We start from the raw sequence: 13404 nt of genomic DNA, 5'->3' as shown, positions 1-13404 counted from the left end.
ATTACATTTGTTACTAGGTGTATTTGCTGCATCTAGGGACCTGCTGTACACTCTTATACAAAAGGGTTCTTCGACTGTCCCCATAGGATATCCCATTTTGGTTCCAGGTAGAACTATTTTGGGTTCCATGTAGAACCATCTGTGTAAAAGGTTCTACATGGAACTCAAAAGGGTTCTACCTGGAATCGAAAAGGGTTCTTCAAAGGGTTCTCCAATGGGGACAACCAAAGAACCCTTTTAGGTTCTAGATAGAACCTTTATTTTCTAAGAGTGTACTGTAGCAGTGGGGTTCACTGCTGGATATGTACCATCTCTATGGCTTCTGTTGTTCCTCCCCTCCTCCAGTCCCCTTAACCCATGTAGTAGACATAGACAGGTCAGTCAGACAGTTAGTCATGGGTGAAGGTGGGACCTGTTATAGCAGTAGGCTCCAGAGGCAGGGATGTGCCAGGCTCAGACTGGGGACCTGTTATAGCAGTAGGCTCCAGAGGCAGGTATGTGCCAGGCTCAGACTGGGGACCTGTTATAGCAGTAGCAGTGGGTACAGGTTTCAGTGGGCACAGTGCTATGTGTGCCAGGCTGTGGGCAGTGCAGCATGGTAAGAGTCCTGTTCTGTGTTTTTACAGGTTCAGTTGGCCACTGAGGAACAGTCTGAGACTTCTCTCTGAGCCAGCATCCAGCAGGCCTTACCCTGTCCCAACCAATATTGCCCTGGCCTGGCCTTGGCTCTGCAAAACACAGCTCTTTCATTCTGCCAACCAACCAGCCACGGAAATAACTTTTCATCTGCAACAGGAGGAAACTAATGTGACAAGCTCCAACACCGCCATATCCCATCAACACCACTCCTCCCCTCCTTCCCTACTTGTCTCTCCCCCCATGCCTCAGTCCTGTCTGGGCTTGTGCAACAGGCGTGCAAGGCCAGGGTGAGGGAGAGAAGGGAAATGAACTACTTTGGGGGATCATATATGGCTTTTTATAGAGGCTATGAACATGCTACACTGTGTGTGTGTTTTAGCACTTGTCAGAAACATGCACTGGTCTAACGACCAGCTAACATTACATCAATGAAAGCCAAAGTGACCTCACCCCTAACTTTATAACCCCTGCTAAAACACGTTTATGGCAAATGTTATGACACATTATGCAGCATCTTCACACAAGAGCCACGTCAAACCAACTGAAGTGTTACAGAGTACAAAGTAGTACGGAACAGTCTGTCTTATCCAAGGACACAGAGAGGGCGGGGAGGCTGGGGGGTGCACCTGAACTCACAACACCCCCACTAACATAACACAGAGAGACACTAACCAGTCAGGGCAGTCAGACAAACACAGGAGCTAGCAGAGTAAACGCCTGGAGAGAAACCCAGGACAGGACAAGCAGAGCAGAGCCCCGCACACAGAGCCCAGCGCACAGAGCCCAGCGCTAGGCTAACACAATGACACTAGCCTTCTGTTCCTGCTCTCTCGGAGAGAGATGAGAGGCCTGTCTGCTCTGTCCGATCCAATGGAAACTACTCTGGCCTGTCCAGATGTATTACAGCTGACATTAAATTATCCACACAAACATGTCCACGGAACACTGTCCATTCAACACTGGGCTGTGGGGAACACAGAGGGAATGTGCGTGTCACCACTGTCCCCGAGTAACCCTACTCTGTTCCATTCTTCATGGGAGTGCATCTCTGCTGAGCTTTGACTACATTAAGGAACTGCAGTTCACTGTGGGGCTTTCCATCTGAGGCATCACTCAGTACAGACAGACAGACAGACAGACAGACAGACAGACAGACAGACAGACAGACAGACAGACAGACAGACAGACAGGCAGACAGACAGACAGGCAGACAGGCAGACAGACAGGCAGACAGACAGACACATCCAGGGGATTAGTGACGAATGCTTCTACTCCAGCGCATAACTTACACACACATATACACAAAATGACTGCAGTGAAAACATTTCTGTTCTCTAATGACAAATACATAAAAGCTCTCCTATGGCCTCCCTATGCACTATTACCAGAATTGACATCAATCTAATATTTGGCTACATTTCATGATTCAATAGGATACATTGAGACTCTCAAAACATGTGTTTCCCCAATACAGGCCCATCCCCATTCCTGGACCAGATGCACTTCTCCTCCAGCTCCACTGTCACAATGAGGCCCACGCCTCACTAAACACACACTGTCTGTCTCAGTCTGTCAGTAGCACCCCTCTCCTCCCATCCATGGCTGCTCTTCTTTATGCACAGCCTGAAGAGTTGTTACCCAACTCATCTCCCCCTCTACCCAAACCCAGGCCAAGTTGGAGGCCCTGTATGCTGAAGGTTCCAAGGATGTCCCCATTAAGAGGAGAGGAGGGGGAGAAGAGTTGCAAAAACCCCTTAACCCCCTCAGTGTGCCTCTGTCTGACTGACTATCCTCTAGTCTATGCTAAATAGCAACTGGTGTCAGTTAACAGGGACATATGGGCCACTGAAGAGCAGTGAGGGAGAGGAGCTGACTGACGCTTGGCCACGTAAATGACATACATGTAAATGTCATAGGAGGCTTCCAATAACCGTTTCTGAATGCACGGGGACGTTCACCATTGCTTTAAGCACTGTATGGAGAATTAGTATGGATTTGACTAGCTGGGAATGCGTTGCAGACTTCTTTGGCTTCATTTTCGCCAGTGAAAAGAAGCTTTACTAGCCTAACCCTCACCAAGGATACTGTAGACTCTATGTTAATAAAACACACTGGATACTACTTTATCCTCATGGTATCCATGCAAATCTGATACATTTGGGCTCTTGAACTGGCATAAAATCACATGAATGCACCCACATTACGATCAAGGTTAAATGCAAATCAGTCAATTAAAGTGAATTTAACTCAACCCAACTTAGTAGTTTGGAACTGAAGCTGTCGTTTCAACAGGCGGGTCATAGGCAAGAGATAGTGCCATTATGGGTCTCTTACCCTTTAACACAAGTAGTGGAATTAACAGTAGCAGTCAAAAGTTTGGACACACCTCATTCAAGGGTTTTTCTTTATTTTCACTATTTTCTATATTGTAGAATAATAGTGAAGACATCAAAACTATGAAATAACACATATGGAATAACAATGTAGTAACCAAAAATGTGTTAAACAAGTCAAATATATTTGATATTTGATATTCTACAAAGTAGCCACCCGTGGCCTTGATAACAGATTTGCACACTCTTGGCATTCTCTCCACCCGCTTCATGAGGTAGTCAACTGGAATGCATTTCAATCAACAGATGTTCTTTGTTAAAAGTTAATTTGTGAAATGTCTTTCCTTCTTAATTCATTTGAGCCAATCAGTTGTGTTTTGACAGGGTAGGGGTGGTATACAGAAGATATCCCTATTTGGTAAAAGACCAAGTCCATATTATGGCAAGAACAGCTCAAATAAGCAAAGAGAAACAACAGGCCATCATTACTTTAAGACATGAACGTCAGTCATTCTGGAAAATTTCAAGAACTTTTAAAGTTTCTTCAAGTGCAGTCGCAAAAACCATCAAGCGCTATGATGAAACTGGCTCTCATGAGGACCGCCAAAGGAAAACAAGACCCAGAGTTCTGCTGCAGAGGATACGTTCATTCAAATTAACTGCACCTCAGATTGCAGCCCAAATAAATGCTTCACAGAGTTCAAGTAACTGTTCAGAGGAGTGAATCAGTGAATCAGGCCGTCATGGTCGAATTGCTGCAAAGAAACCACTACTAAAGGACAATAATAAGGAGAAGAGACTTGCTTGGGTCAAGAAACATGAACAATGGTCATTAGACCGGTGGAAATCTGTCCGTTGGTCTGATGAGTCCAAGTGTGCGATTTTTGGTTCCAACTGCCGCGTCTTTGTGAGACGCAGAGTAGGTGTGGTTCCCACCCTGAAGCTTGGAGGAGGAGATGTGATGGTGTGGGGGTGCCTCACTGTCTGTGATTTATTTAGAATTCAAGGCATACTTAACCAGCATGGCTACCACAGCATTCTGCAGCAATACACCATCCCATCTGGTTTGCTCATTGTGGGACTATCATTTGTTTTTAAACAGGACAATGACCCAAAACACCTCCAGGCAGTGTAAGGGCTTCTGGACCAAGGAGTGTAATGGAGTGCTGCATCAGATGACCTGGCCTCCACAATCACCTGACCTCAACTCAATTGAGATGGTTTGGGATGAGTTGGACCGCAGAGTGAAGGAAAAGCAGCCAACAAGTGCTCAGCATATGTGGGAACTCCTTCAAGACTGTTGGAAGAGCATTCCTCCTGAAGCTGGCTGAAAGAATGCAAAGAGTGTGCAAAGCTGTCTTCAAGGCAAATGGGGCTACTTTGAAGAATCTAAAATCTCTAATATATCATCATAATACATCATAGTTTTGATGTCTTAACTATTATTCTACAATGTAGAAAATAGTGAAAATTAAAGAAAAACCTGTGAATGAGTAGGCGTGTCCAATCTTTTGACTGGTACTGTATGTTGACTGGAACACACATACTTTATAAGGCTTGATATTGGGAAGTGGACTGAAACCTGGGCATCACTCTTGGTCCTATGTCTGTTGTGCAGGGAAAACAACTCAACTCAGAGCTTGTCCTGTCTCCTCCTCTCTCATCCTGGCTTGCTCTCTCCTCTCTCCCCAATCTCCTTCTTCTTTTCTACCTCCTCCTCTCCAGAGGTGGAAAAAGTACCTAATTGTCATACTTGAGTAAAAGTATAGATACCCTAATAGAAAGTTATTCAAGTAAAAGTGTAAGTCAGCCGGTAAAGTACTACTTGAGAAAAAGTCTAAAAGTATTAGGTTTTAAATATACTTACATATCAAAGTAAATGTAATTGCTGAAATATGCTGAAGTTTCAAAAGTAAAAGTACAAGTATAAATAATACCATTTTCTTGTTTTTAAAATGTATGGACACCCAGGATCACACTCCCACACTCAGACATGCCTTACAGACAGCCAGGATCACACTCCCACACTCAGACATGCCTTACAGACAGCCAGGATCACACTCCCACACTCAGACATGCCTTACAGACAGCCAGGATCACACTCCCACACTCAGACATGACTTACAGATAGCCAGGATCACACTCCCACACTCAGACATGCCTTACAGACAGCCAGGATCACACTCCCACACTCAGACATGCCTTACAGACAGCCAGGATCACACTCCCACACTCAGACATGACTTACAGATAGCCAGGATCACACTCCCACACTCAGACATGACTTACAGATAGCCAGGATCACACTCCAACACTCAGACATGACTTACAGATAGCCAGGATCACACTCCAACACTCAGACATGACTTACAGATAGCCAGGGTCACACTCCCACACTCAGACATGACTTACAGATAGCCAGGATCACACTCCCACACTCAGACATGACTTACAGATAGCCAGGATCACACTCCCACACTCAGACATGACTTACAGACATCCAGGATCACACTCCCACACTCAGACATGACTTACAGATAGCCAGGGTCACACTCCCACACTCAGACATGACTTACAGATAGCCAGGATCACACTCCAACACTCAGACATGACTTACAGATAGCCAGGATCACACTCCAACACTCAGACATGACTTACAGATAGCCAGGGTCACACTCCCACACTCAGACATGACTTACAGATAGCCAGGATCACACTCCCACACTCAGACATGACTTACAGATAGCCAGGATCACACTCCCACACTCAGACATGACTTACAGACATCCAGGATCACACTCCCACACTCAGACATGACTTACAGATAGCCAGGGTCACACTCCCACACTCAGACATGACTTACAGATAGCCAGGATTACACTCCCACACTCAGACATGACTTACAGACAGCCAGGGTCACACTCCCACACTCAGACATGACTTACAGACAGCCAGGATCACACTCCCACACTCAGACATGACTTACAGACAGCCAGGATCACACTCCCACACTCAGACATGACTTACAGATAGCCAGGTTCACACTCCCACACTCAAGACACTATTTACAAAAGATGCCTTTGTGTTTAGTGAGTGCACCAGGCCAGAGGCAGTAGGGATGACCACGTGTTATCTTAATATGTACTTGAATTGGATCATTTTCCTGTCCTGCTAAGAATTCAAAATGTAACTCGTACTTTTGGTTGTCAGGGAAAATCTATGTAAAAAGTACAATATTTTATTTAGGAATGTAGTGAAGTTAAAGTAAAGGTTGTCAAAAATATAAATAGTAAAGTAAAGTACAGATACCCCCCAAAAAACTTAAGTAGTACTTAAAAGTATGTTTACTTAAGTACTTTACACTACTGCTCCTCTCTTATTCCCTCTTTACTTCTGGCTTGCTCCTCGCCTCTCCCTCTACCCCCCGTATCCCCAGTGTGTGTTAGCACCAGGTGGGGTGGCTTATGTCCATGTCTCTGGTCCTCAGAGTGCAGTGTCCTCAGCCCCAACCCAACCCACAGCTCCCATCAATCTGCTTTCTGTCTGGCCTGTCACACATACCGGTACTCAAGAGTTATGGCCCAACTCTCTCTGTCTTTCTCTCTTACTCTCTGTGTCTGTCTCCCTCTTTGTGTCTGTATCGGTCTCTCTCTCTGTTACTCATGCACTCTCTCACACTCTCCACTGCTCTCTCCCTCTCTTTCTCCCTCTTTCGTTCCACCTCCCTCTCTCTGCTACAGGCCTCACTGCTCAGGGGGTCAGACAGCTGCACAGGCCCCAGTCCCAAGGGCAGGCCCTTCTCCCCCTCTCATGGTCTCTCCTCTCTTCTTCTCCTCCTCTCCTCCTGTCCTCTGGGCCCCTGATGCTCATCTGTTCTGAGACACAACACTGAAACCGAGCCCTGTAAGTGTGGAGCACTTACTGACGGTCTGAGTCAATCGACCAATAACTCTACCCCTATCTACAGCAAAAACAATCAATCAAACCAGTGCCTTCTCTTTTTTCTACAGTTCTTTTATTTTCAGACCTGTGCCACAAGTGAAAGACTGTGCCAACTGAGGCAACCTGTGTGGAATTCTTCAGGAATGTGGCTTCAGTAAACTTTCTATATTCCTGGCCTTCTACCATCCAACCTCCCCTCCATCCTCTCTCTCTGCCTTTCCCAAAGCAGCATATAATCCTCTGCACCTGCAAAAGCTCCACACACTGCAGCCTGCCAAAAAAAGGGTGTGTGACCTTGCCTCCATGACCACTGAGGCTGAGAGCGAGAGAGAGAGAGCGAGAGAGAGAGAGCGAGAGAGAGAGAGCGAGAGAGAGAGCGAGAGAGAGAGAGAGAGAGAGAGAGAGAGAGAGAGAGAGCGAGAGAGAGAGAGAGAGAGAGAGCGAGAGAGAGAGCGAGAGAGAGCGAGAGAGAGAGAGAGCGAGAGAGAGAGAGAGAGTGAGAGAGCGAGAGAGAGAGAGCGAGAGAGAGAGAGAGAGAGAGAGAGAGAGAGAGCGAGAGAGAGAGAGCGAGAGAGAGAGCGAGCGAGAGAGAGCGAGAGCGAGAGAGCGAGAGAGCGAGAGAGCGAGAGAGCGAGAGAGCAAGAGAGAGTGAGAGAGAGCGAGAGAGAGAGAGAGAGTGAAGAGCGAGAGAGAGCGAGAGAGAGAGAGAGAGTGAGAGAGCGAGAGCGAGCGAGAGAGCGAGAGAGAGATAGCGAGAGAGAGCGAGAGAGCGAGAGAGAGAGCGAGAGAGAGAGCGAGAGAGAGAGAGCGAGAGAGAGAGAGAGAGAGAGAGAGAGAGAGAGCGAGAGAGAGAGAGAGAGAGAGAGAGAGAGAGAGAGAGAGAGAGAGCAGCAAATGAAGGAGAAAGAGTTAAAGAAAGAGAGGGTTGGTTGTAAGAGTTATCAGGCACATGAAAAACATCTCAAACCTCATCGGAATCGGCCTGCGGCTGGGAACCAAACGGCGCAGCTATTTTTGTGTACTCTTCTCCGTCTTTGGAGTGATGTAATTCACTCTTTTCCCAAGCACATTACAGGACAAGAAAGACAGGGGGAAGGAGAAAGGGGAAGACATGAAAGTCCCAGAGACGAGGACTGCAGTAAAGGTCCCCAGAATTCCTCAGCTCAGCAGAAAAGGCCTGGCTGATGAAGTTATACTGTTCTCATAATATGAGAACATAATCATTTATTTGGAGAAGAGAAGCTAAGCACTTATATTATCATGTTAATGGAGGTTAAGTCTCATCCAAGTTGAGAGGGAACAGAATGGAGCCAGCTGAAGAGAACTGTCTGGAGTCAATGCTATCTTGCCAGAGTTACGAAATAACATTTGTTCAATATTCACCATGGAGCTTATGGATTTGGATGAGCTCAGGCCTCTGTGTTCCATATTTCTGTGTTGATGCTCAAATAGTGTAACATGAGGCGCTAGCTGGGCCAACGGCCTATAAAACAGGTTGAACTGGAACCTAACTAATACCTCACCCCTAGCTAATTACACAATACCTCACCCCTAGCTAATTACACAATACCTCACCCCTAGCTAATTACACAATACCTCACCCCTAGCTAATTACACAATACCTCACCCCTAGCTAATTACACAATACCTCACCCCTAGCTAATTGCACAATACCTCACCCCTAGCTAATTACACAATACCTCACCCCTAGCTAATTACACAATACCTCACCCCTAGCTAATTGCACAATACCTCACCCCTAGCTAATTACACAATACCTCACCCCTAGCTAATTACACAATACCTCACCCCTAGCTAATTACACAATACCTCACCCCTAGCTAATTACACAATACCTCATCCCTAGCTAATTACACAATACCTCACCCCTAGCTAATTACACAATACCTCACCCCTAGCTAATTACACAATACCTCACCCCTACCTAATTACACAATACCTCACCCCGAGCTAATAACACAATACCTCACCCCTAGCTAATTACACAATACCTCACCCCTAGCTAATTACACAATACCTCACCCCTAGCTAATTATACAATACCTCACCTCTAGGTAATTACACAATACCTCACCCCTAGCTAATTACACAATACCTCACCCCTAGCTAATTACACAATACCTCACCCCTAGCTAATTACACAATACCTCACCCCTAGCTAATTACACAATACCTCACCCCTAGCTAATTACACAATACCTCACCCCTAGCTAATTATACAATACCTCACCTCTAGCCAATTACACAATGCCTCACCCCTAGCTAATTACACAATACCTCACCCCTAGCTAATTACACAATACCTCACCCCTAGCTAATTACACAATACCTCACCCCTAGCAAATTACACAATACCTCACCCCTAGCTAATTACACAACCTTTACTTGTCTTCTTTGGGGTTGCTGTAAAACAACAATCATTCCCTCCTCAACGCTGGTGGGCTGAATGCTGTTGGATTGTGTTGGATTCTGGTGTAGAGTTCTGGTTGTCGTTGGGCTGCAGGTTCTGCCCGAGGACAACAGATAATTCCTGGTCCTTCTTGAAAACACATTGTGATAGTTTGGTTGCTCTAGAATAAATGAAGCAGGGATGATTGCTGCAATTGAGGAACAGCATGGAATAATTACAAATATGAATTCCCATGCAAACTTAATCTCTAGCATACATGTCCTCTTTATAACACGTACACGTACACACACACACACACACACACACACACACACACACACACACACACACACACACACACACACACACACACACACACACACACACACACACACACACACACACACACACACACACACACACACACACACACACACACACACACATAAGTACACACATACAGTACACACTCAAATCAAATACACACACAAGTACAGAAACCCCAAAACACCCTTTCACAGTGTGGAGAGCTGGGAGAGCTGTCAGGTACAGTATATGGTTGGGGTGCGTCATGTGTATTCCATTAGGTTGCAGATTAAAAGGGAGACTTTGTTTTTCACATCAAAGGCCTGTATGTGTGGTGGGAAGCCTCTCAACTCTCTCTCTTCTCCTTCATGAATAACGATTAGAGGTAAATCTGCCTGGTCATGGAGAAAATGGAGAATAGACCTACCTCATTCTCATTCTCCTCTATGTGTGTGTGTGAGTGTGCGCTCGTGTGTGTGTGTGGTGCTTAGACTTATGTGGTGTGTTTCAGTCTCATGGTTTTAGTAATGATTACATACTATGTCAGTGATAGTAAGCTGTGTTGGTTTGGTGGGCCATGGGAGGTAGACACGGCATGTGTGTGTTGGTGATTTTTTGGTGGTCAGAGGCTCAAACCATCAAAGTGAACACTGTCACATTCACCTATAATATCAGTTGAACAGTAACACAACTATGAGAATCTCAGTTGAACAGCAGGGTGTCAGTGCAGTCCAACAGTGTGGGTTTGGTGATTGCTCTGGTTAATTTGTTGAGTGAATTCGATTTACAGGGGGCTAAACCCTAACTTGGAAAATGTGTGCAAGTTTGACCGAAAATCATGCAATGATGTCAGTGAGATATTAGCATGAAAGTTTGAGCTGTGTGTACATTTCTCAGTATAGATTGATCCCAAAGTGTGCAAGTGGAATGAATCCCGGCTCTGCAGATCTGTACTGTGTGCTGGTTGGGTGATGTGTGAGGAGCTATTGGAGTCTGCTGACAGCTGTTCTGTGCTGGCTGTGCTGCTGGCTCCGTATGAAACAGAAATAAAAGGCTGTAACACAGCACATTTCTACCCCCGGAGCAGATGTGGAGCTCAGGGTGAGAATGCCACACACAGACACACACATAGAAACTCACATAGTCTCATGACTCTCCCAACAGCCAAAAAATACCTATAAATGTTAGCTAGCTATTCATTTTATTTTTTCTTGAGTTTCACTCTATTGTCCACTCTACGCTTTTGTGTTGTTTTTTTTCAGGCCAGGGATCTCAAGGAGAGACTGCAATTTACCCAGGCTGTTAGAGGAAAGGAGAGGGGTGAGAGGCAAGAAGAGATAAGAGAGGATGGGAGAGGAGAGCGAAAAGGTGGAGAAGGGCCAGATTCCAGAGCTGGCCTGTCCAGTAGAACTCTTCCCTGACAACTGTATGCAGATGGCCTGGAGTGCAGGCCGTTGAGAGGGTGACAAAGAGGGACTTGTGATACGTCTTACTCTGGAGGACTTCCGTCCCCTGCTCCCCCCACAGCTGTGTGGCCAACTGTCCTCCCTCCCTCCCCTCCTGATCCGTCCACGCTGTGCTGCCCGTTTGGGCCTCATGTTAAAGGAATGTTCTGAAGCCCACACCCGGAGACATGATGTCACCCTCACTAATGCTGTCTTTTCAAAGAGAAATGGCTTTTGTGTGTCCAGGGCCAGACAATGGAGAGAAGGAGGAAGAGAGAGAGAGGGAGAGAGAGACGGTTGACCATGCTAGAAGTGGATGACTAATTGCAGCTCCATTTGATTGTAGCCGTGGTGAACCCATTAAACGAGGGTGTAATTTCCTATTTTGTATTGTCCAGGAGATATGGCCTAGTTGGGCCGACTCAGCTGTAAATGTGTCAGAACATAAGCAGCCTATTATGACTTTACTGCACCATCATTACAGGGACAAATTACAGCACAAAGAGACAAGAGAGGAGGATTACATACATTTACATACTCCCAGTGGAACTGGACCAGAGAGAATGGGATCGGAAAATGAAGAACAACAGAAATGTGATAAATACAGCCTGTCATTATCAATCAATATGTCATATTTCTAACAACCCTTTCAGATAATCTGGAAGACAAGGAAATGCCAGACCAAAAGCCTATCAAACACCTTGGTAAGAAGAATAAGACTATTCTTGTCAACTAAATGAACAATGTCCCTTCCTTTGGAGTTGTGACTTTTCAGTGGCTTTACATGGTCAAAGGTCACAATGATTCTCATGGTGCAATCCATAACACAAGACATTGGAAAAGTGAATGAGGAGCCATGCCAGTACTCCCGCTGTCCTGAGGTAGGGTTGAGAGATTGAGAGATGGAGAGATGGAGGTAGGGTGGAGAGATGGAGGGGTAGAGAGATGGAGGGGTAGAGAGATGGAGGTAGGGTGGAGAGATGGAGGGGTGGAGAGATGGAGGTAGGATGGAGAGATGGAGGTAGGGTGGAGAGATGGAGGGGTAGAGACATAGAGGTAGGGTGGAGAGAGGTAGGGTGGATAGATGGATGGGTAGAGAGATGGAGGTAGGCTGGAGAGATGGAGGGGTAGAGAGATGGAGGTAGGCTGGAGAGATGGAGGGGTAGAGAGATGGAGGGGTAGAGAGATGGAGGGGTAGAGACATAGAGGTAGGGTGGAGAGAGGTAGGGTGGATAGATGGATGGGTAGAGAGATGGAGGTAGGCTGGAGAGATGGAGGGGTAGAGAGATGGAGGGGTAGAGAGATGGAGAGGTAGAGAGATGGAGGGGTAGAGAGATAGAGGTAGTGTGGAGAGATAGAGGGGTAGAGAGATAGATGTAGGGTGGAGAGATAGAGGGGTAGAGAGATGGAGGGGTAGAGAGATAGAGGTAGGGTGGAGAGAGGTAGGGTGGATAGATGGAGGGGTAGAGAGATGGAGGGGTAGAGAGATGTAGGTCGGGTGGAGGGAGGTATGATGATAGATGGAGGGGTAGAGAGATGGAGGGGTAGAGAGATGGATGGGTTAGAGAGAGTGAGGGGTAGAGAGATGGAGGGGTAGAGAGATGGAGGTAGGGTGGAGAGATGAAGGAGTAGAGAGATAGAGGTCGGGCTGTGAGATGGAGGGGTGGAGAGTTGGAGGTAGGGTGGAGAGATGGAGGGGTAGAGAGGCGGAGGGTTAGAGAGATGGAGGTAGGGTGGAGAGATGGAGGAGTAGAGAGATGGAGGTAGGGCTGTGAGATGGAGGGGTGGAGAGATGGAGGTAGGGTGGCAGAGATGGAGTGGGGGAGATGGAGGTAGGGTGGAGAGATGGAGTGGGGGAGATGGCGGTAGGGTGGAGAGATGGAGTGGGGGAGATGGAGTTAGGGTTGAGAGATGTTGGTAGGGTGGAGAGATGGAGTGGGTGAGATGGAGGTAGGATGGAGAGATGGTGTGGGGGAGATGGAGGTAGGGTGGAGAGATGGAGGTAGGGTGGAGAGATGGAGAGATGGAGGTAGGGTGGAGAGATGGAGGGGTAGATAGATGTAGGTAGAAAAAGTGTATAGCCAGTCCCTGGTTCCTGAGGATCCTCTACCATAATCCCTCTCTCATTCTCTCTTCTTCTACTCCTCTTTCTCTCACATGCACACACACTCTCTCCCTCTATCTGCCGTTTCTCCCCCTGTAGCGATGATTCATAAATGAGAGGGCTGTGGTCTGGAGCTCAGGGACTGATGAAAGAACAGGAAAGTGACAGAGGGCTGCAACTGGAAGCGCACCATCAGCTAACACAGGAAGTTACAGGGAGAGGAAG

General features: G+C 46.7%; 1 protein-coding gene across 1 annotated transcript in view; it reads right to left on the bottom strand.

Moving 5' to 3' along the window:
* Positions 1-5929: 5929 nt before the first annotated feature.
* LOC135541615 (mitochondrial S-adenosylmethionine carrier protein-like) overlaps positions 5930-13404 on the bottom strand; it is a 75847-nt gene continuing 68372 nt past the window's right edge. Inside the window, exons 6-8 of the mRNA XM_064967924.1 lie at positions 11604-11646; positions 7161-7230; positions 5930-5994 (exon numbers count right to left, since the gene is read on the bottom strand). Of these exons, the coding sequence (XP_064823996.1) occupies positions 5930-5994; positions 7161-7230; positions 11604-11646 (178 nt within the window). The remainder of the gene's footprint in view (positions 5995-7160; positions 7231-11603; positions 11647-13404) is intronic.

This window comes from Oncorhynchus masou, chromosome 6 (assembly GCF_036934945.1).
Source record: "Oncorhynchus masou masou isolate Uvic2021 chromosome 6, UVic_Omas_1.1, whole genome shotgun sequence".
Lineage (NCBI taxonomy): Eukaryota > Metazoa > Chordata > Actinopteri > Salmoniformes > Salmonidae > Oncorhynchus > Oncorhynchus masou.
Note: the sequence above shows the minus strand (reverse complement) of the source record. Positions and strands in the feature narration are given on the sequence as shown.